We start from the raw sequence: 24,510 nt of genomic DNA on the forward strand, positions 1-24,510 counted from the left end.
AAAATTATAAAAAAAAAATTGCATGCTATAGTCATAATTATTTAATCTAACAAATTAATCATAAACTAATATTGTAAGTCCATTTTTAAATATGGGTTAATTTGTCCATTTAAATCATTTTCCCTCCTCTCCCTCCTAATTTTTAAATCATCCAAATAAGAAGAATAACTAATTACTCCGTTCCTATTACTAATTTTAAAAGCATCCAAACAAGATGGAGGATAACCATTCTCCTCTACTCTACTCCCCACAATCATTCTCCTTTACCCTCCTCCCTCTCTAAACTTTCAAACAGGCCATAAATGAAAAGCACATTACAAACCTAAAAAAAGGCCTGACAAATGGATAGCACATTAAAAAGCCAACAATAAATTTCGTGACAAGGCTTTTTTTTTTTAATTAAAAGTTACCTTTTCTTTGGTTTTGTAATATGAAGAAATCTCATTAATCTTAGGAATGGGGCATAGTCCTAACTATTGAAGATTCGAAAGCAAAAACAAAAATTATTGAATGTTAACGGCCCTACTCTTTAAATTGTAGTGGTCCCTTGACATTTAACAAGTATATCTATATGTCGGACGGCTTTCTGCACTTAATTTGCAAGCAGAGCTCGTGGAATAGCTAGTCGGCAGAGCAAACAATAATGGCGAGTCTTGTTCTTCCTTACATTAGTTTTATAGTGTTCTTGTTACTTATGTGCATGGCAACACAACCCGGAACAGGGATAACTCATAGTGATGAAGGTCAGGACATTCTTTGCTCTGCCTTCTATCTATACATATATATTTCTGTATTTTCTTACTTCATATATAGGATCAAATCTATTCTTTCAAACTGATGGAAATGGACATCTATACATTCAGCTGTGTTCATCTATACATTAGAAGTAGTGGGCGAACACAGTATAGCGATATCCAATATATTTCTCCTATTGATTACTTTAATTCTATATAGATGTATCATGTGTGTCAGTGTGTGTTTATTTATTTATTTATTTTTTTTTAAAAAAGGGTTCTATAAGGAAGTTTAGAAAACCTCTAATAATTTTCTGTCACATCAGATTTAAAAAAATAATAATAATAAGCAACTCACAATTTTAACCAAAAAAAAAATTATTATTATTATTATTATTTTTAAACCTTACAATCCCACCAAAATTTGGTTGGCCAGGGAATTGGTCATGGATATGAGAAAGACAGTTATATGGGGGAAAAAAAAAAATATATATATATATATATATATATATGGACCTTTGTCTTTTTCAAATATGATATATCATCCACAGCCAGAGGTTTCCTTTCGGGATTGATGCAATAATTTTTCAATGATTGAGAGTATCAGAGTTTAATTTTAATTTTTAATTTTTCAACTTTTCTCACCTAAGGTTAAAATTGAAAATTAAAATTTTTAACTCCCAATCTCACTCTCTTTTGCACTAGCTTGACTATAGAATGTGTTATTAAAAAAAAAAAAAAAAAAAAAAAAAAAAACTTAACTATAGAACGGGAACGAGATTCAAATCTTTCCTTCATCACCAACTTTGGTATGGACGGTGATTGATTTGTCTTCATACATGCTGCACGTGTGATTTTACTTTTGCATGATTTTCAAATCTTTTGGGGATAAGAGTATCCACATTTGGGATGCTAAAAATTTAGTATTTAGGTTGTGTTTAGGATTTGAGAAAAAGTTAGTTTATTTTATTTTTTAACTTATTTTTCTCTTAAAGTTAGTCTCATTGCTCCAAAAGTCAACTTTTAGCTTTATCTCTACATACTTTTTAGCAAAAAGTTTTCACTTCTAGCAAAATAAGCGGTTCTCAAATGAATCCTCTAATTAGCACCTCAAAATGCTGTTTTATTTTTTTTAACACATCACTTAACAATATACCCTACATCCCATCTTCTATTTTAACATACAAGTATACATCCCAATATACATTCATTTTCCTATAACCCATGACACCACCAGAATCATCCACAACCTATAGCAACCATTGAAACCACAATGATCACCCCCTAGTTAACATCACCTACACACCATTGAAACCCAAAACCACCACGATCCACCCACACCCAATCAAAAACTTACTATGATTAACCCAACCAAAAACCCACTAGTAGATCATATAGCACCATTGGCACCCTACCAAAAATCACTATGATCAACCCAACTAAAAACCCAAACCAAACTCAATCAACCATAGTGACCAAAAACCTAGATCAACACCGCAACCTACTTTAACCTAATTGAAGTGTATATGTGTGTGGAGCTCTCTCCTAGAGATTTGAACCCCAACCCTTACTCCTCACACTTCATAAGTACTTATACATGTAGAGTGACCATTGCGCCAAGAAAATAACAATCTAAAATTGTAAAAATAACTTTTAACTCTCCTATTGTAATCAAGGAAAATATTCTTATATGTAACCCTGAAATCATAACATATTATCACAACATTTTCTAACTAATGTGTTGAATTTTATAATTCTTTAACAATGTTATATACTTTTTAAAGTCTTTTGCAATCAACCCATATTTTGATACTTCAACAAAATGAAATCTTAGATAGAAAGAATAAATGTTAATACTTTTAAGTTAATCAAAAAATAAAAAATAAAAAGTCATGCATCATCTTTAGAAAGCCAAGGCCTACATAGAATATTTTAAAATTTTCAAATATATGATCATATTATATATATACTTCTACGTTAATTTATTTTTAATTTTATTTTTTAAGTATTGAACTAATTTTTGTGAATATCTTATTTTTATACGAATCTTTGAAGTTTAAACTACATAAGAGAATGACTATATATTGATTATATGTATTTTTACTTGTTCGAAATATCTATTTATAGTGAGCTTAAATTATGTATGAATAGCTTAAGCATGTACTAACTCTAAACCAGGCTTGAAAAAATCAATTGAAACCAAGCATGGGAAAACAAATTATAGGTTACATTTATCTTATATTTACTATTTTAATATTTTTCCATTTAATAAATTAAGACATTTTTTTCTGATACTAATAATAAAATTTAGAATTAATTTTGTCCTCCATATTATGTTTTAATCTTGTTTCTCTAAATAGCTAAATTAGAAACACTAAAAGGTATTAGGTGAGATTCAAGCCTCTCAACCTATTATGTTGAAATGAAGGCATTAACAAACTCAATGCCACCTCATTAGCCCAACCATTTTAGTACTTTACATAAATAGGATTCCCATAGTCAGTTGGCCCAATGAAGAGCCCAATTGCTTATTCAATTTCTCATAGCTCAAAAGAAAATGTGGGAGAAGAAAAGACCTTGAGAAAACTTTGAAGATTTTGATCTTAATTCTTTTAATTTGTTTGGGGCAGCTCATTTCTTATTCATTAATGAGGCATTACAATTGGATTTTTTTCTTCCCTTTCTTAAAATTTTTAATGCGCATCTCAGAGTTCAAGTTTTACGGTGATAAGTTTTTATGGTTCTAATTTGAATCCATAACTTAAATTACTTTTTTCTCTATTTATAATAGCTAATAGTAACTTGCCACATAAGATTTATTATGAAAATGTTGTGGACATAACATTTTTAAGTTAAACTTTAATTAAGATTTTTATGATCATAATATTACATTATTTGAATTTATTACTTGGTTAAGGAATTTGAATTCTATTGATTGTATTAAATCTAAAAAGGCCAACAAAAAAGGTAAAAGGTTAAAAGGAAATTGATTAAGTTTGATTTATCATGCAGTGAAAGCCCTTGGTGAAATAGCTGAACAATTGGGAAAGAAAGATTGGAATAACAGTGTGGACCCGTGCAAAAATGAGCCAAGTTGGTTAACGCCAAAATTGGATTCGAGGCCACTGTACAACAATTCTCTCATTTGCAGTTGCTCCTACCCTAATAGTGTATGCCACGTCGTTGCATTGTAAGTAAAAGTTAGACTTTTATTTTGCTAGTCAATCATAAGAACAAACTGCATAGTGTGAAAATTTTCTCCTCATTAGATGGAAGAAGTGGCAGCTGGTTTAGCTTATTAGGGTTTACCGTAGCTTCTTCCTTCTTTAAATTTTTTATTTATTTATTTATTTATTTATTTTTTTTTTTTTTTTTATGTTTAAACATTAAATTTTAGATGGATACCTAGTTGGCTTACCTACTAAGACTTATGTAATTGAAATACCCATTTGGGTCTTGTTCATTTAACCCAAATATTTCATTTTGGTTGGGTCAAAACTTAACCAAATTAAGTGGATCATGGGTGAGTTAATAGGTTTAGGTAAAAATTGCCACCACTACTATATACCGGTCTTATTGTATTGCTTGAGAAATTATACAATATGTAGAGTTTGTTTTATTCAATTGAAATTAAAGTCATGATTTCCATCTTCTCAAAAAAAAAAAAAAATAAAGTGCTACGACCTCCAAATCCGGAATTATTTCCATTACTTTTGGAGTGTGTGTAAAAGTGTGTATAATAGTTTGCATGTAATATATATTGTTCTTTAAAATTTTAGGAAAATGATCCCTCCACTCCAATTGAATCTTCAATTCCTTCAAATTTTTGGTTGGATGTATAGCACATAATATTTATTTAATTTTTTAAAAATGAGCAGGAAATAGAGCATTAATAAGAGATCCTATCCCAAAATTTTCTCTCGTTTTATCTCTCTTTCTCTCCCTCTTTATTCTAAACAATTCAAAATATTCTTGTCACACAGGTTTCCTAAAGGGCAGGATCTTGCCGGTGTGCTCCCACGATCTCTAGTGAAGCTACCCTACCTAAAGTCCCTGTAAGAAAGAGTACCCATTATTTGTTTTACTAATTACCACTTCCATCATTGATTTAACCACATAATTGCACAATTTCGTCTTGATTATAGTGATCTCACTCGTAACTTCCTTAGCGGTAACATACCCCAAGAATGGGCTTCTGCAAAGTTGGAATATTTGTAAGTGATCCCTCCGTTCATGTCCATGATTAGCCATTAAAGGCTCATTCTTATTTAATTAAATGAATTTGCTACAGGTCCCTCACTGTGAACAACTTATCAGGACCAATTCCAAGCTTCTTGGGACGCATTACCACACTTAGATATATGTATGCTCTTATTTTATCATTCTTTCTGGAAAATGCTCAAGTTACTAACAATTTAACAGCATAAAGCTTACAAAACTGACGTGACAATAAAAGTGATCGGTGGACTACAATCACCTAATGAATGAACGATTGAATTTTTTTATTCGTGATTGGTGACACATCAGATTGTGAGCTCTACGCAGAAAAAATTGTAGTATTTCTATCATCACTCTTCGTATAGACTGTAAATTATGTCATACTTCCATTTGGTCTAACCGACTTTAATATTTAAGAATATATTATACATTCAGGAATATAGAGAACAATTTGTTTTCAGGAATGGTTCCCCTTGAGCTTGGAAAGTTGGTTAACTTGGAGAATCTGTGAGTTTCTTTGTGTTTTTTCCCTTAATTTTTCAAATAAATTTTGATTTGTCATTTCTAAATTGTCATTGATTTGCTTAATGCTGAACACGTGAAATGACCTCAACTTTAATTTTGGTGACTGTAGCATTCTTAGTGCTAACAATCTCTCAGGAGAGTTGCCAGTTGCCCTAAATAAGTTGACCAAATTAACGGAACTGTAAGTGGTTGAAAACTTTTCTGTGGCTGATAGTACTTTTAAGATTTTCCTTGAAAAAATTTTTAGTCATTTTCGTGATTGTAGAATTCTTCTTATTTTTATTTTGTTCAATAATGTTTTTGTTTTGGGATACATGTAGTAGAATTAGTAGTAACAACTTCACTGGAAGAATGCCTGACTTTTTCCGAAGTTGGAAACAACTTGAGAAATTGTATGTGCTTTTTCTTACATCCCTATCGAAATCTCTTTAAAGTAAAAGGTTTCAGGTGTGACCTAAATCCATTTGAATTGTATTGTTAACAGAGAGATCCAAGCTAGTGGTTTTGAGGGGCCAATTCCTTCTAGCATTTCTATCTTGAGTAACTTAACTGAGCTGTGAGTTTTGCCTTTCAAGATAACAATTCTTAACTTAATCTCTAGGATATGCTCACGTGATGTTTTAATTAATGAAATTTAATGCTGAGAGCTAACAGTTATTGATGGTGCAACTCTATGCAGAAGGATCAGTGACTTGGTTGGAGGGGATTCAAAATTTCCAAACTTAGGAAGCAACACACAAATGAAAAGATTGTAAGTCATTCTTTTGTTGAACAATCCTATTGAGTGGAATGAAAACAAAATTTACCATAGTTTTGCTCACCAGAAGTTTATTTACATTGCAGAATGTTGAAGAGCTGTAATATCTCTGGACCAATTCCTACATCTATATTGAACATGACCCAACTTCAAACCTTGTATAGTGATACTGTCATTTCTCCCTGACCCTCTTACTATTAGCCTTTTTTAATGGAAAATGAGTGTATGCTGCCCCCAGATGATTGGACATTTGAATAGAACATGGTTAATTATTATTATATATATATATATAAGACAAAACTAGAAACAAAATCCAAAAAAACCCAATAATCAAGTAAAACCCTTAACCTATAGAGTGTGTACGATGAGTGTATAAGGAGTGTGAGAGAAGAATTTTCATATATATATATATATATATATATATACACACACACACGTACATATGATGGTTTGATTTTTTTTTTTTTCCTAAAAAATTTTTTTTTAACAATTTGATAATTATAGTAAGAGAGTGGGAAGTTAAATCCTGGATGGCTTCGTATGGAAACGTTAAGAGATGTCAGTTGAATTACAATGCTCTTAAAATATAATAACTAGATATTAATATATAGAAATTTATGGACTTAAACTTTGAGCCATACTTTATTATCTAGAACTTAGAGCACATATTTATTTCAATAAAAATTAGAATAGAAACTTAAGCTAAAATGGGTACCATTTGAGGGAGTTGGTGGTAACAAAGCTCATAATTATCTTGACTGATTAATGAGTTTCTAAATCAATTAGTTGTTATAATATATTGTGTTCTTAATTTTAACTTGCATTTTTTTAGTAGTTGACATTTTGTGTTATAACGTTTTCTATATTGAGTTCAGATTTATAGTTATAAAACCTTTTTTTTTTTCCTTGCAGAGATCTTAGCTTCAACAGATTGGATGGAACAATTCCAAACTTTGGTGGTCTAACAAAATTGACATACTTGTAATCTTCACAACAAAACCCTTAACCTAGTTCAATTGTAGAATAAATTCAAATAAACAATAAGGCAACTAAATCGCATAACCATATGTAGCTAGGTTTGGCTTTTGGCCAACATCCATGGGTGAATCTGCAATGAACTTCACTCTGTATACACCTAAAACTAGAACACTCTCCATTTCTTTTGGAATAGGTTAAATGGTGCACTATATTATGGTAAAACACAAAGCCAAATTGTTTGAGTTCAATTGTCTTTGGAAAACATAACATTTTTTTTTTCTTTATTGGTTAGTGCAACTATGAGCTTATATACACTATGTGCCTATTTGGCATCCTATTAGTTTAGCCAAAATAATTGCATAAATCCATTTTTTGTCCCATCTTTTACCAAATAAACTTTCTCATTTTGGTAATAAGCTAACATATTTTTTCCCACCTTTTAGCAAATAAGCTACTGAAAATTATAGGTGGCCAAACTTAGTCATGCTATATTTGTTTAGTTGGTGATATTGGTTTTTTTTTTTTTTCTTTTTTTACTAAATAGGTGTCTGACAAGCAACTTGCTCACTGGATCTGTTCCGGACTGGATCACGAGCAGAAATAGTAAATCGTATGAGTTTTCATTTTAAGTTCTACTTCAATTTTGCATTGACTTGTGAGTCTAGAGAAAGATGTTTTTAAAGTTATTAGTCTATTACCAATTTACCATGATACTATATACATAAACTTGAACACTGCTCTCAGACTTGGTGATTCAAATGGTGGACTGGTTTATGGTTCATAGAGTAGAGAATTCTAAACTAATATTCGCCTACAATAGGTTTTGGTGTCTTGGACCATAATATATTAACACTTTTCACCATGAATAGTTTAAAGTTTTAACAATTTTAGCAAAATACTCATAAAAAGTACTTTGTTGTTCTTGTCAGGTGTTATAGTGAAGTACAATATAATAATCTTGCTTTTTGTGCAGCCAAATAGATCTTTCTTACAATAATTTGTTAGAGGGCTCTGCACCAACTTGTACAGATAACATGTAAGTCTGCCTTCTTAAGGTTTACACACTTTGCTCTTCATAACCTTTTCTGAAACTAACTGTTTTTTCCTTTGGATCAGAAATTTCTTCAAAAGCTTTTCTGGAAGGGACAAGTTGTAAGCTTCAAATTTGTAATCTTTTACGAAAAACCACTGCTTTTTTTTTTTTTTTTCCAATTTATTTGGGTAACTGACATTCTTTATCTACTTCACTAATTAAGAACAATTCGTGAGTGCCTAGATGAGTCTCCATGTCTGAAAGGTAATAATCATATATGAATATATCAATTTGAATCAAATTATGATAAGGAATATGCTTCAATTGTCTAGTCAGGCATTCCTCTTTTGTAATTTCCTTCCAAAATGAAGAAAAGAGTTTAGTTAAATATTTCATCTTGTATATGACAAATACATAAATTATTTAACAATAAAATGGAAATTTCATTGCTGTTCTATTATGTTTGCTTGTATTTGATTTGGTACTGCTTCTATGTAGATTGGTATTCAGTGCATATAAATTGTGGTGGGAAAGCAACCACAATTGGAAACATTAAGTATGAAGCAGATGTTGACCCAGCTGGTGCAGCGAAATATGTTCGTGTGAGAGAGTATTGGGGATTCAGTAGCTCTGGAAGATTTTGGGATTTAAACACTACCGCAAATGACTATATAGCAAATGATGTATCCATACTCAAAATGAATGAGTCTGACCTATACACAAGTGCACGCCTGTCTCCTCTTTCAATCACATACTATGCCCGCTGCCTAGCAAACGGACCTTATAATTTGAAACTTCACTTTGCAGAGATAGTTATCAAAGACAATAGATCTTTTTACAGTCTTGGAAGGCGGATATTTGATATATATGTGCAGGTATTCTATCAAATTTATTTCTATCTGTATATTATAGTAGAGGAGTTAATTGAGTTAATTTGCTGCAGGAAAAACTGGTGTTGAAAGATTTTGATATTGAAAATGCTGCACCAGGGATTGATAAAGCAGTTGTTTGGGAATATAAAGCAAATGTAACAAATAAAGTTTTGATGATTCGCTTTTTTTGGGCTGGGAAAGGAACAACAGCTGCCCCAACGAGAGGAACATATGGTCCCCTCATATCAGCTATCTCTGTGGAAGCTGGTAATTGTATTGGCGATTGAGAATCTTGTTGTTGTCCAATTTTTTCCATAATTAGATTAGATTGATGAACTGTGGAATCATAGGATTTTAGTGGATCTAGAAATCCATAGGTATCTGCATTTTGATGAAAGACTGAAGACCATGTTGAAGTACATTTAGATGGAAGACTACAAAAAACTTTATTTGTCTTTTAACCATCTGTTGCTATCTTGCTTTGGATTTTCTGTATGGTGCTAACTATATTTCAGAATGCAGTCTTAAAATTACTGTCCTTAGTTATTTTTATTTTCTGTAGATTTCAGTCTTCCTGATGATGGCAAGATGAAGATATCCATTGTGGTTGGAGCTATAGTTGTAGTGCTACTCCTCATTTTTATGATTTTGGGCATTCTTTGGTGGAAAGGTTGTTTGGGAGGGAGGAAATCAAGGGAAAATGGTAATCTATGCAAATCTTATGTGGAAATTATAGAGGACAGTTCACTATCTCTTACTATGGCAGGAAGTTGGAACAATGTATAGAAAATGAAAAATTTTATTTTTCTTTATCTTTCCCTAGATGATCAGCATTCCAAAGTACATTTTAAAAAGAAACAGTAGGATTTCTAGGCTTAGAGTGTATGATCTTTTCTTTGGGATGATGCATGATGATTTGGGTCATTTAGTTCCAATTTTGATGTTAATGAGCCCATGGAATCATGCAAAAAAAAAAAAAAAAAAAAAGCTTTTATCATTGCTTATTTTTTATAAAATCTCCATATAGTAAATTTTCAAATGAATAATGTGTTTTTGGCTTAAGTTCTTTGTAGTCGAGTGATGTCTAAAGGTTTTTATAAACCAAGTTTCTGATAGAGAAAGTATTATTTTAAAAGATTTCACTCTCAACTTGTCCTCAAAGTCGCATGAAATTTGGTTTGTTTGTTTAATATTCTTATTTTAGTTGCAAAATGATCTTGTGACAAGTATCAAGCCATCTCATTCTATGATAAATGAATGGAATATTTCACCTTTCCATTTAATTTTTTGATTCCCAATAAAGTACTTGTAATTGAGAAAGAGGAAAAAGATAAAATCTAAAAACTTATGGTTTCCTCTACTTGTTCATCCTTCATATATTTCTCCTTCACACCCCCCCCCCCCCAGCGCATCCCCCAAGGAACCTTTGCTACAATATAGTGCCATCCAAAAGCCTTTTATTTTCTTATCCTCTTTAAGATTCTTTTTTTTTTTTTTTTTTTTTTTAACATTGTTCTTGTTATACTGTAAGATGCATTTTGACATCTTAGTTGATGCCTCTGACAGAGTTAAAAGGATTAGACCTACAAACTGGTTATTTTACATATAGACAAATAAAAGCTGCCACTAATAACTTCAATGCTACAAACAAACTGGGGGAGGGTGGTTTTGGATCAGTTTACAAGGTACCTAACAACTCTTTTTCTATTTTAGAATGATTTTTCTTTTCATTCATTTATTCTTATTCTTTTTCTCCTTATAGATATACATTTGAAAGGTTACACAATAAAATACATACCTGAAAAAGTATAGTTTTCAATTCTCAATGCAGGGTATACTATCTGATGGTACTGTAATTGCGGTTAAGCAACTTTCATCAAAATCAAGGCAAGGAAGCCGTGAATTTGTGAATGAAATAGGCATGATATCTGGTTTACAACATCCAAATCTTGTTAGACTGTATGGATGTTGTATTGAAGGAAAACAATTATTGTTGGTATATGAGAACATGGAAAACAATAGCCTCGCACGTGCTTTGTTTGGTAAGCTAATATTTTATACCTTACCATGCATTTTATGTTGATAATAGAATAATGAGGACAGACACTAATCATGAATTTCATTGATTGGGTCTTGGACATCAATTTCAGGTCCTACAGATAACCGATTAAAATTGGACTGGCCTACAAGACAGAAAATATGTGTTGGTATAGCAAAAGGCCTGGCTTTCTTGCAGGAGGAATCAACTCTAAAAATTGTTCATAGAGACATCAAATCTACTAATGTGTTGCTTGACAGAGACCTTAACCCTAAGATCTCTGACTTTGGTTTGGCCAAGCTCGATGAAGAGGAGAACACACACATTAGCACCAGAATTGCTGGAACAATGTGAGCTGACCTTCTTTCTTTTGCCCCCTCTATACTTCCTTTTGGAGTCTATTTTTTCCCTCTCTTCTATTTCATTACCTCTACAGATCTTGATTATAAGGTATAGTGAATTGAGTTGATCTTATACATTGGTAATTTGAGTTGTGCCCTAAAAGTACACCAAAATATGTTCGGAATGAAATCTCTGCACTAAGACAAGTATAGAAAATACTGTCAAAAGAGTGTTGACCAAAGTATTTGACTGGATCTTATATCTACTTGGCAACAACACAATTCACCTTAACACATAGCAACTTATCTGCAATTACTAAAACCAGCAGCTATATAAGCACCTGGTACAACAGATGAACCTCCAAAACCCCAGACACATTGTCAAACCCTGCCAATAGCTAGCCACAAACAGCAAGAAGCTGGACAACAAATCTGGCAGCATGAAACAAAGCCCATTTGCAGCTAAATTCTCAGCTTAGAGCAGAGAGCCTGACCACCGATTAAGGGTATGGAAGGAAGAAAAGCCTCAGGCCTCCATCTCACATCATTCAAGATATTCTTCGCCATGTGATTCTTGGAAATCAATGGGCCCTAATGCAGTATCTGATTTCTCAACCTCAAAATGTGATATATTGTTGCTGCCATAACAACTTTACTAGCCACCTGAGAGCACCCCGATTGCATCAAACTCCAAACAGTCATAGGGGACACTCTTGCCAGGACGCCACCAACTCACTTACAAACAGTTTAAGAGAAGGGACTAGAATGGCAATCCACCTCACCACAATAGTATTCCACACCAATTTCCACCAACCCACCTCACCACTCCAAACTCTTATGGCATCCTAAGTAGAATGGCAAGAAAACCACCACTTGTTGCAAGAGTCCACCTCACCTTATCTTCATCATGCAATTGATCCAACAAGCATTCTAACTATACAACACTAATAGCTTCACTTCTAGGTGGTTTTCAGTGCTATTCACCATTCAAAGTAACACTAGACATTCTTGAAACTGCCATTAGCACCAATCACGATGAATCAAATCCAACAAAATCAATTATCATTATAGGTCAAATTCTATTGCCAAACCATAATGTCCCCACCTTCTCACATAAACAGGGAGATATAGCAGACTGGATGTATGGAATAATTCCCCCCCCCCCCCCCCCCCCCCCCACATCCCAAAAAAAATCTTTTAGTGCAACTACTCATTAAATTTGATCTATTTTGCCACTTTTAGAAAACACAATATCTCTATTTTAATCTACTTATTACTCTTGCTTTAGTTGTTTTATTATTGCTTCTAGCTCAATGAAGCTAAACTCACTTGTGGTGGCCTTATTAATTGCAAATTGCATACATAACAATTGATTGATAATCTGATGGTTGGTAATTGTCTAATGTTGGCCTTTTTTGATTCAGAAGTTTATAAGATCATATTAGTGAACCAAATATCATGATAAATTTATTTGTTGCAGTGGCTATATGGCACCAGAATATGCATTATGGGGTCATCTAACCTACAAAGCAGATGTTTATAATTTTGGAGTTGTTGCATTGGAAATTATTGCTGGGAAGAACAACATGAAATATAGACCAGATCAGAACTTCATATGCCTTTTAGATTGGGTAAGATACATCATTCACATGTTGTTTAAACGTACAACTAAAAAAAATATAATGAACCAAAGTTTTTTTTTGGTAGAAATATGAACCCCAAGTATCTTCTTTTGGAACCACTCTAATTTGACTAGGTCAACCTGCTTTATGTTTCATTGGGTTCAAGTTGGAAAATAAACATCATTTAGTTGAAAACATACATGTGAGAGAGTTAGGCAAATTATGCAGTTTTTTTTTTTTTTTTTTTTTTAATTTTTTTATTTGTATCTTCAAGGTTTAAGTTGCATAAGGGGCTGTAAATGAGTTGAGCCGTGCTGAGCCAAGTATTAAAATTTTAGGGATTGTTCATTTGATTTTATTTCAAACATGATTTTTTGTCGAACAAGCACGAGCTTATTATTTTCCCATATATAATAAAATCATGACTAAATTTTTTATCCCTTCACAAATCTATGAATTTTCACTAATGCACTCTATATTATCAATAACATATAATAACTAATTTGATATTATATGTACCTATTTTCAAACTTACGTAATCCATTCTATATTAACATAATTTTAGACAAGTATACGTATAAAACTATAACACTATATATTGTCAAATCAAACTTTCATGTTCATAAGCTTATTCATGAACACATTAATATGTTTTAATTTGTCTAGTTTAATATTCAAACCCAAACTTGGGCTTGAGTTGACTTGTTTGCTAAAAATCAAACATAAAAGTTTTGAAGCCATTAAATCAAGGTGGGTTTATAGGGATGCAAATCTTGCTACTAATATGTTAGCTAAGTGGTCTCTACATAGCTCTATTTGTAGTTGTTTTATATGGGATTTAGCCCCCCTTCCCGGCAAGTTTTGTTAAAGTTGTCTTGGGTAAGGCTGCCCAGGATTCTCCATAATGTTTTTCTTAGTTTTGGTTAATAATATTTCATTCAGCAACAAACCAAAAAAAAACCATAAAAAAACTTTTTTCAAGACGAGCTTGAATTGTTCATAAACAGTTTTTGTTCACTTACAAGCATAACTAATTTTTATTTATTGGAATTAAAGTGATGTGCTGATTAGTGATGTTGTCTTAACATCATATAATTCAATTAATAACACTGTCCATGGGTTCTAATTATCGGATGGAAAAAAATGTTCGTAAGTTCTTTCAATGAAAAACTTGGATTTGATCTCCAAACTTCTACTTCTTTTATGAACAAAAACAGACACACACCAAAAAAAAAAAAATCCTTAGATATCTTTAAAATACAGGAAAATTAAATTATGTTTGGCTAATAAATGAAAAAGGATGAATTTACAAAGCAAATGTAGATATTAATTGCTTTTGTATTTTAATGAAAATACCATTTTTTTTTTCATTATTAACTGTTAATTTTCTTTTCATATTTTAATTAGAGTGATGTTTATTTCACGCACTATTACACACATAGTACATCCACTCACACAAAACAAGGGAAAACATGACTTAAAGTCTCAATTTCATTCAACTTCCAAATTGTGACTTCAAATAATTTTTTCCTTATTTTTTGTGAGTGTGTACTATGTGTGTGATAGTATTTTTCCCATTTAATTAACATGGTAGCCTATTGTTTGCTAACTTGGGGAACATCATTGATAGAAAAAGGCAGAATTGAATTGTTTGTTTTTTCTTTTAGTAACTTACATACTCTTTTTATTCGTCATTTTAGGCCATCGTGTTACAACAGAGAGGGGATTTGATGGAATTGGTGGATCCAGAATTGGGGTCTGATTTCAGCAAGGAAGAGGCACTTAGAATGATTAAAGTAGCTTTATTATGCACTAATCCATCACCAGTGCTTAGGCCTGTCATGACTGCAGTAGTGAGCATGCTTGAAGGCCGAATAGTCATTGACGAATTGACTAGAGGTCCAAGTATTTATGGTGATGAATGGGGGTTTGAAGCCTTAAGAGATCAATATGGTGAGGGCTCACGACCAAACTCAATGGAAAGTCAGAGCCTTATTCAATCACCGAATGCAACATGGATCGGCTCTTCTTCTACATCTACCAACAATATCTATTCCACTAATCAAAATGAATGAGTGTGGATGGCAATAAATATGGGATTTTAAGTCAAATTAGTTAACATAGGTATGTGACAACTCTACAAACATTGTTAGTAGTGTTTTGCTCACTGTTAGATCTAATGATAATCTACGGTTCAAAAAAATAAAAAATAAAAAATGTATACCTTGAACCTGTGTCATATATATAAAATAAAAGCAACTAAGCCTCCAGCTTATGTGACAGGCAATGTGCTTGTTTAATGATTAAAAACTGAGTTTTGTGGTTTTAATTTATTTCCAAGATAATACTTTGAATGGGATTTGGTTGGCAGAGAGACATTGCTCTGTGAAAAGCGCACTCATTTATTTAGCCCGTTGTCAACTTGTGGAGCAGTATTTACTCTAATAAGATGAAGGCATGAAGCTAAACGGTATTTTCCAAAATTATTCCTTCTTGATGATTGCAAATTTTACATTAGACAGTGTCACAGTATAGTGATTTAAAAAAGTAAAGAAAAAGAGTGATTTAAAAAAAAAAAAAAATTAGCCTCAATTTATAACTTAAGAACTAGTTTAATCTAAGGCTCCAAAAATAATTTAATTTTAGACAAAAAGAAAATCTTCGACATATCCTCATCAAATTCGTGGACATAATTTTGACTAAACTACTCTTAAAAACTCTTCAAATAGAGGGAAAAAAAAAAAAATTGATCTTCGCCACAGAAAATACATCGTAACCGCACACAACTCCATCCCATTTCTGTCCAGATTTTGATCTAAAGCTTGAAAGAATTCCTAGTCCAGCTCAGTGCTCCACGCGATGTTTTTTTTCTACAGCTTTCTCATGCTTATTAACTACGTACGCATTATATGCAGCTAATATATGCAAGTCCAAAGGCAATGTATCATTGTTTACCTCTCACCTTTACATAGCGGGCTATTACCATCTGGTTGTATATGCCTTCTCCATATCCACCCGTTTGCAAAAAAACATAATTTCAAGCTGCTTATTAGTTAGCACTTGATGCTGATGACTGTAAGATTGAATTTAATCAACAATTTTGTTGGCTTTATTCTATGCCAAATTTGCTTGTATTTCAGCAATTAGTAACCTTGTATTTAGGTAGGATTCTTATAAGGATAGTGAGTGAGATAGTGTGAAGAAATGCTCAAGAGTGTACAAGAAAAACAGGGACTCACGACTGGATCTCGCGGGTGACTCGCGGTTGCAAGCTGCCAGAAGTCGCACACATGCCAAGCATGCCAGAAGTTGAAGCGTCATGCCAGCTGGAGCATTACAGGACAAAATAAGACAACTTGCCATTCAGTTACCTCATGGCTAGAACTCGCGACTCAATCAAGCCGTGAGCCAGCCTTGTTTTGAAAAACCTGACTCTTCACATTCCATTCTCACCCTAGTATAAATACTCCTTTTACCCACAAAAGAAAGAGAGCTTCCAGAGAGAATTTTGAGAAAGAAACCCTAGAGAAAAACAAGATCTATTCATCCCCAATCTTCATTAAGAGACTCTTCAAATTCCTCAACTCTCTTCCTCTCCATTGTTAAATCCTTAAGAAGCTTATTACCAAAACCTTTTCTCACCATATCCATTTTTGTGAGAGGGCTGTTTGATACTTTGGGAAGTAGTTAGGAAGGAACCAATTTCACATTGGTTGATGTTATGGTCAAGTAGCAGAATCCGGGAAGCTAGAAAAGAGAGAGGTTTAACGCAACCTCGTTGGAGTAAGAAGTTTTGAGGGCTTAGGTACACTGGGTAGATTAGGCTTGGAGGGTCTATTGCTGTTCATGTATCCCAACTATATTTTCTAGTGGATTACTTACTGCTTGGAGGGCGGCGAAGAGGTTTTACGCCGAGAGTTTCGGTTTCCTCTTTGATAACATATTGTGTGTTGTCCTTGTATTTGCATCTCTCTTCCTTTAATCTTTGCTATTTAATTTCTGTTGTGGATGTGATTTTATTTGGTTTATATTGTTTATCAATTCTGTATTGAGCTTATTCATGTTCTGCACACTTATTTTTTGTCATAAAGCTTGAATTGGTAATTTTGTTATTGGGGGTCTAAACATTCATAGTGTTTTATACACTATTTGAACTTTTATTTGGTATCAGAGCGGGTACACTGTTATTAGTTTCATTATCATAGTGTGATCCTTGACCCCATATTGAGATGGACCGGTCTCAATCCCTAAATGCACCTCCATATTTTGATAGTAGTAATTATGCATTTTGGAGGGTTTGCATAAGAGCATTTTTATGTTCCATTGATGAATCAGTTTGGGATGCTGTTGATATAGGTTGGACCAGGCTTGAGGCAGCCAAATCCACATGGGATAAGGCAGCACTCGCCGCATCTAATGCTAATAGTAAAGCACTTAACCCGATTTCCTGTGGTGTATCTCCAGATGAGTTTCACAGGATTTCTCACATTACCGTTGCCAAAAATGTATGGGAGATATTGGAGACCACCTACGAAGGCATGAAGAAAGTGAAAGACACCAAGCTACAGATGCTAACCACTCGGTTTTAGGAGCTCAAAATGAGTGAGGATGAGTCCTTTGACTCTTTCTATAGCAAGTTGAATGAGGTGGTTATCAGCAAGTTCAATTTGGGGGAGAAAACGGAGGATTCTAAAATAGTAAGGAAGATCCTTCGGTCATTGCCGGAAAGTTTTCATGCCAAAGTGACAGCGATTGAAGAGAGTAAGGACCTTGATGACATCAAAGTCCAAGAGCTGATTAGTTCTCTTCAGACTTATGAATTGTCACTGCTCACTCAACGGAAGAGCAAATCTCTTGCTCTTAAGACCATTAATGAAAGGTTGGAAGTCCATGACTCATCAGATAAAGATGTGGTTTACAAAGATGTTGCATATCTTGTGAAAAATGTTTGGAAATTCTTGAAATTCAAGAATAAAGGTAAATTTGGTGATAAAGGGAAATTCCAAAGTTCAGGAAGGGAGAAAAGAGAATTCAAAAAGAAAGATGAAAAAGAATCCCAATCTACACAAGATGTCACTTGTTTTGAATGCAACGGGCATGGACACTTTAAGAAAGAATGTCCAAATTATTTGAAATCGAAAGGCAAGGTGTATGCCACGACACCGAGTGACTCGAATTCATCCAACTCTGATTCTGAGGAAAGCTATGACGAAGAAGGGAATTACTCTGCTTTTATGACTATTGCCCATATTGAGTCTTCAGATGAGTTGAATTTGCTTGTACAACAGCTTGGAGAGCATAGTGATGAAGAATCATTGAGAGTTGTTGAAGAATCAGATGCAGAAGAAGATAAAAGCACAGCCTATCTTCAAGAGAATTATAACTCACTCCTGGAGAAGTCAGGTGAGTATACAAGGGTGGCCAAGGCAGCTGTGAAAAAGATGAAGAAGGTAGAGGAGGACTATAAAAGTCTCCTAATTCGTTATAAGGAGGCCAAATGTGAGATAGAGACACTAAATGGTGAGCTATCAGAAGCCTAAACAAAAGTGAGATTTCTTGAGCAAGAGGTTGTGTAAGCAAATACCAAGAAAGAGAAGGTCTCCACCAAGAAGCTAGATGATGTTATTTCATCTCAAAAGCATTTTTCAGACAAATCCGAGTTGGGATATACTGGAGGGAGTAGCTTATCGAGCAATATCACCAAAGAAGTAAAGTTTATAAAGGCCAAAGAGCCATGTGAAGCTGGCCCTACTATTGAGAAGCCCAAGATAGAGGAGAAGAGGAATGTGGAGGACCAACAGATGTTGAACAACCCCCGTAATCAATCTGTAGGTAGGTCTGAATCCCGAGCCAAGTCTCGTCCATGACCACAAAATGGTCCTAGATCGAACTATATGTGTCATCATTATGGACTTCAAGGGCATACTCAACCAAATTATCAAAATCTGAGAGCAAAGAATAGTGCAACTGCTCCAAGGTCACGAGGACCTAGAAATGACAGGGGAAATTGGGCTGGTGAACCATCAAGAGATCGAAATGGTGATCCCGAAATGATGGACATGATGAAGATGATTGGTGCATTCACCAACTACTTGGAAAGCTTCACATGAAGGTTTGAAAGCCCTAACTCCCGTATCCAATCCTATAAAGAAATCACCCCAAACGCAAGTGACATGTGGGTGAAAAAGGATACTCATACATAAGCGTCACAACATGTCCATGCATCAATACTTCCTATGCTTTGTGACTTTGTTTGGTTGTTTGATTATTGATTATGTGGGTTGAAATTTGTTTGTCTATTTTTGTATACTTTCATTCATATTTTTTTAATGTTGCTTTTGATCAATCTTTTCTTCTTATGTGTCAAAAATCCAAAAACCACATAAAAAGTAGAAAATCAAAATGTTTGATTGATATTGTAGAGTTTTGTTTCAAAACTTATTTTGCCTTGTACCTTTGTGCTAGTGGCTTTGTGCATTTATGAGCGTAGCTTATTCCTTTATGTAAGGTTGAATTTAATCAACCATCTTATTGGCTTTATTCCGTGCCAAATTTTCTTGTATTTCAGCTTTTAGTAACCCTGTATTTAGGTGGGTTTTGTTGTAAGGGTAGTGAGTGAGATAGAGTGTTGAATGCTCAAGAGTGTGCAAGAAAACAGAGACTCACGGCTTGATCTCGTGGGTGACTCGCGGCTGCAAGCCGCCAGATGCAGCACACGTGCCAAGCATGCTAGAAGGTGAACAATTATGCTATCTGGAGCACTATAGGACAAAACAGGACAACTGGCCATACGGTTATCTCGCGACTAGATCTCGCGACTTAGTCAAGTCGCGAGGCCAAGCCGCGAGCCACTCCTGTTTTGAAAAACCTGACGTTTTACATTCTCTTCTCACCCCAGTATAAATATCCCTTATACCCACAAATGAAAGAGAGCTTCTAGAGAGAATTTTGAGAGAGAAACCCTAGAGTAAAACAAGATTGATTTATCTACAATCTATACATAAGAGTCTCTTCAAATTCCTCAACTCTCTTTCTCTCCATTGTCAAATCCTTGAGAGGCATTTTACCAAAACCTTGTTCTTACCATTTCCATTACTGTGAGAGAGCTGTTTGGTGTTCTGGGAAACAGTTAGGAAGGAACCAATTTACATTGGTTGATGCTATGGTCTAATAGCGGAATCTGAGAAGTTAGAAAAGAAAAAGGTTCGGCGTAACCTCGTTGGAGCAAGAAGCTTGGAGGGCTTAGGTGCATTGGGTAGATTAGGCTTGGAGGGTCTATTGCTGTCCATGTATCCCAACTACATTTTCTAGTGGATTGTTTACCGCTTGGAGGGCGGCGGAGAGATTTTACGCTAAGGGCTTCGGTTTCCTCTTCGATAACACATCGCGTGCTGTTTTTGTGTTTGCATCTTCCTTCCCTTTTATCTTTGCCTTTTATTATCTGCTGTGGATTGTGATTTTAATTTGGTTTAGATTGTTTACCAATTTTTTTCTATAGCTTTTGTTCATTTTCCGCACACTAGTTGTTTGACATAAAGCTTGAATTGGTTAATTTGTAAATTGGGGGTCTAAACGTTCAAGGGTATTTTTACACTATTTGAACTTTCATTTGGTATCAGATCGGGTGCACTTGTTGTGGTTTAATTACCTAAGTGCGATCCTAGACCCCTTTGTTTTGGTTGCTGCTATGGAAAATACGATGCTGAATTGTAGTTTAAGTGTTTGTGAAAATGATTCTATGAGTATGTTTGAAGGGTGTCTTAACAATGAACTTGTAGAGTTGTTAAAAACTAAGAAGCATGCTAGGATATTTGTTCACATGCTGGAATATTTTGAAAATTAGAATCACATCTTACACAGTAGCATATCTGAATCTAAATTGCTGATTAAGAAATACAAAAGAAAGAATAGAATGTTGTGTGAGATGATTTAGAGTCTGAAAATGAAAGGTCAATCTAACAGAAGCATGAAAACTGGTGATAAGTCTCTGTTTGAAGGTCAAGAATGTTTGTCTCATGTGAGCTTATTTGTGCATACTTTATTGAAGGTATTTAATTCATGTTTATGGTATCTTGACAGTGGTTGTTCTCATCATATGATAGGGGATAAGTCATTGTTTAAGACAATCAAAGAAAAGGTTTGTGACTATGTGACTTTTGGTGATGGAAGTCATGCTCAAGTTCTCAGCAAAGGGAGTATCGAGATACCTGGATTACCTCTGTTGAAAGATGTGTTTTACATAAAAGGGCTAAAGGCAAATCTTCTGAGCATCACTTAAATTTGTGATGATGATTTCCTCGTACAATTCTCTAAGAAGGGATGCTTAATCATTAGTGAAGAAGGGATTCAGGTCTTGGAGGGAAATCGGACTACAAACAACTACTATGGAGTAGTTCCCATGGCACCCATTTCGTGTAGAAGTGCTCGTGTTGATATGTTGGAACTTTGGCATCACAAATTTGGGCATGCGAATTTCAAACAAGTAGCTAAAGTGTCCAAACTTAAAGTAGTTGAGGGACTTCCGAAGTTTGGAAAGGTGAAGAAGACTATTTGTGGTGCATGTCAAATGGGAAAGCAAACAAAGGCAAGTCATCACAAGGTGAATGTGATTGCTACTTCTCGGTGTTTAGAGTTGCTTCATGTTAATCTAATGGGGCTTACCAACACTGAAAGTCTAGGAGGAAAGAGATACATTATGGTCATTTTGGATAATTACTCAAGATACACTTGGGTTGAATTTCTTAGAGAAAAATCAGAAGCATGTGAAAGGTTGGAAATTTTGTGCAAGAAACTACAAAACGAGAAAGGGGTCCCTATTGCCAAAATAAGAAGTAATCATGGGAGGGAATTTGAGAATGCAAGATTCGAGTCTTTCTGTGAAAAGAATGGAATCAAAAGGGAATTTTCAGCCCCCAAAACTCCACAACAAAATGGAGTGGTCGAGAGAAAGAATCAGGTGATTCAGGAAATGGCGAGAGTCATGTTACTTAACAAGAAAATACCTTAAAAGTTTTGGGGAGAAGCTATCAACACCTCGTGTCACATTGGCAATAGAATATTTTTCAAAGTAGGAACAAAGAAGACCACTTATGAGATTTGGAATGGAAAGAAGCCTAGAGTGAAGTATTTCCGAGTGTTTGGAAGCAAGTGTTATATCCTAAATGATCAGGAGAATCTTGGGAAGTTTGATGCGAGAAATGATGAAGGTACTACTACGAGTCGAGCGTATAGAGTTTTTAACAAGAGAACTAAGACAGTGATGGAGTCCATCAATGTCAAGATTGATGATGACTTATCTAAGGTGGAGATGATTGATGATGGAGAAGGGTCGAGCACTAAAGAACTCGATGTTGAGGTCGAAGCTCTTGATTTAGAAGTTGAAGAATCTACACTAGAAGAAGAATCAACTCCCATGAACCCAAGAATGGAAATGAGATCGATGTTTAGAACATCAAGTCCTCTTACTCCTCCGGAAGTCCATCCTCCCATCTCATGAAGTGATGAAGTCTCCACATCAAAGAAGCCATCTTCAAGAGTAATTAAGAACCATCCAGAAAGCAACATCATAGGGTCTCTAGATGAAAGTCTTCGCCTCAGAAAAGGAAATGTCCTTTTGGCCAATCATGTAACATATCATTGCTACCTTGCTCAATTTGAGCCAAAAAGGGTAGAAGAGGCTCTTCAAGATGAGAATTGGGTTAAGTCAATGCATGAAGAGCTGAATCAGTTTGTGAGGAATAATGTGTGGGAACTTGCTCCAAGGCCTGAAAATGTTCATGTCATAGGCACGAAATGGATTTTCAAAAAAAAAAAAAACCAATGAAGATGGAGAGATAATTCAGAATAAATCTCGATTAGTAGCTCAAGGATACACTCAAGTAGAAGGAGTAGACTTTGATGAATCCTTCGCTCCTGTGGCAAGACTTGAGTCTATTCGAATTCTCATGTCCATTGCATGCACTATGAACTTCAAACTCTATCAAATTGATGTAAAATGTGCATTTCTAAATGGATACCTGAATGAAGAAGTGTTTGTTGAGCAATCAAAAGGATTTGAGGATCCTCATTTTCCTGATCATGTGTTAAGATTAAAGAAGGCCCTTTATGGCTTAAAACAAGCACCTAGAGCTTGGTATGATCGGCTTACACATTACCTCCTAGATGGAGGATTCAAAAGGGGATATGCCGACCGGACTTTGTTCGTCAAAAATGATGAAGATTATCTCCTTGTGGCACAAGTTTATGTTGATGACATTGTGTTTGGGGCTATCATTGAAGATCGTGCTATTGAATTTTCTGAGGAGATGAAGAAAGAATTTGAGATGAGTATGGTGGGGAAACTCACATTTTTCTTGGGTCTTCAAGTCAAACAATAGAAGGAAGGTATATTTGTTTCACAAGAGAAGTATGCTAGAAACATTGTCAAGAAGTTTGGACTAGACTCCAAAAAACATGCCTCCACTCCCATGAGCTCATCTACTAAACTGAATGTTGATTCTTCTGAAGTAGAAGTAAGTCCTACCTTATATAGGAGTATCAATGGGAGTTTACTTTATCTTATAGGTAGTAGACCGCACATTGCATTCAGTGTTGGTCTTTGTGCCAGATATCAAGCTAATCCAAAGGAATCTCACCTGACTGCAGTTAAGCGGATCATTCGATATGTTAATGGAACTTCAGACTATGGTCTGTGGTATTCAAAAGACTCAAATGCTTGTCTTGCCGGGTATTCAGATGCTGACTGGGCTGGTAGTGTGGACGATCGGAAGAGCACTTCAGGAGGCTGCTTCTACCTTGGTAACAATCTTGTCTCGTGGATAAGCAAGAAACAAAGTTCCGTGTCTCTATCTACTGCTGAAGCAGAATACATCACCATTGGAAGTTGCTGCACTTAGCTTCTTTGGATGAAGAAATTACTTCATGATTATGCAATTCCTCAAGAGACGATGTGTGTCTTCTGTGACAACACTAGTGCCATCAATATTTGCAAGAATCTTGTCCAGCACTCAAAATCTAAACACATAGACATAGGTTACCATTTCATTCGAGATCTAGTAGAGGAAAGAGTTGTGTGTCTTGAGTTCATACATACCGACAATCAAAAGGCGGACATCTTCACCAAGCCTCTCGATGGTCCATGGTTTGAATCACTCCTTAAGACTATTGGTGTTGGTACAATTCCTTGACTCTCTTGTCTGATATGTGCTTCACATATTTACAATGTGTTAATTTTGTTTGTGTTGGGACACACACTACTTTGTTGGCTTTTTATATAGCTTGATACTGTTTGTTTGCTTTTGTTGTTTCTACATTGTTGTCTTTAATCAATTTTTTTTGTGTCAAAAATAAAAAAATCACATAAAAATTAGAAAATCAAAAAGTTTGATTGACA

At 34.4% G+C, this 24,510-nt stretch overlaps 1 protein-coding gene across 1 annotated transcript; it reads left to right on the forward strand.

Annotated features, from left to right (window-relative positions):
• Positions 1–643: 643 nt before the first annotated feature.
• LOC115990648 (probable LRR receptor-like serine/threonine-protein kinase At1g07650) lies at positions 644–15,193 on the forward strand. The gene is made up of 24 exons (XM_031114459.1): positions 644–743; positions 3,747–3,924; positions 4,718–4,789; positions 4,880–4,948; positions 5,026–5,097; positions 5,388–5,459; positions 5,587–5,658; positions 5,798–5,869; positions 5,962–6,033; positions 6,157–6,228; positions 6,321–6,392; positions 7,147–7,215; positions 7,757–7,822; positions 8,186–8,248; positions 8,329–8,364; positions 8,469–8,509; positions 8,744–9,120; positions 9,189–9,384; positions 9,680–9,820; positions 10,684–10,802; positions 10,949–11,159; positions 11,268–11,505; positions 12,977–13,127; positions 14,819–15,193. Exons 1-24 carry the CDS (start codon positions 644–646, stop codon positions 15,191–15,193), a joined length of 3,006 nt encoding a protein of 1,001 aa, XP_030970319.1.
• The last annotated feature ends 9,317 nt before the right edge of the window (positions 15,194–24,510 follow it).

Source organism: Quercus lobata, chromosome 5 (genome assembly GCF_001633185.2).
Source record: "Quercus lobata isolate SW786 chromosome 5, ValleyOak3.0 Primary Assembly, whole genome shotgun sequence".
In the NCBI taxonomy this organism is placed as follows: domain Eukaryota; kingdom Viridiplantae; phylum Streptophyta; class Magnoliopsida; order Fagales; family Fagaceae; genus Quercus; species Quercus lobata.

Bases quoted from the DNA above. Each gene is read 5' to 3' on its own strand.
- LOC115990648 (XM_031114459.1), top strand. From the start codon at position 644: ATGGCGAGTCTTGTTCTTCCTTACATTAGTTTTATAGTGTTCTTGTTA. The intron at 7,823-8,185 runs GTATGAGTTTTC...CTTTTTGTGCAG, and splicing joins ACGAGCAGAAATAGTAAATC to CCAAATAGATCTTTCTTACA. The intron at 11,160-11,267 runs GTAAGCTAATAT...CATCAATTTCAG, and splicing joins CCTCGCACGTGCTTTGTTTG to GTCCTACAGATAACCGATTA.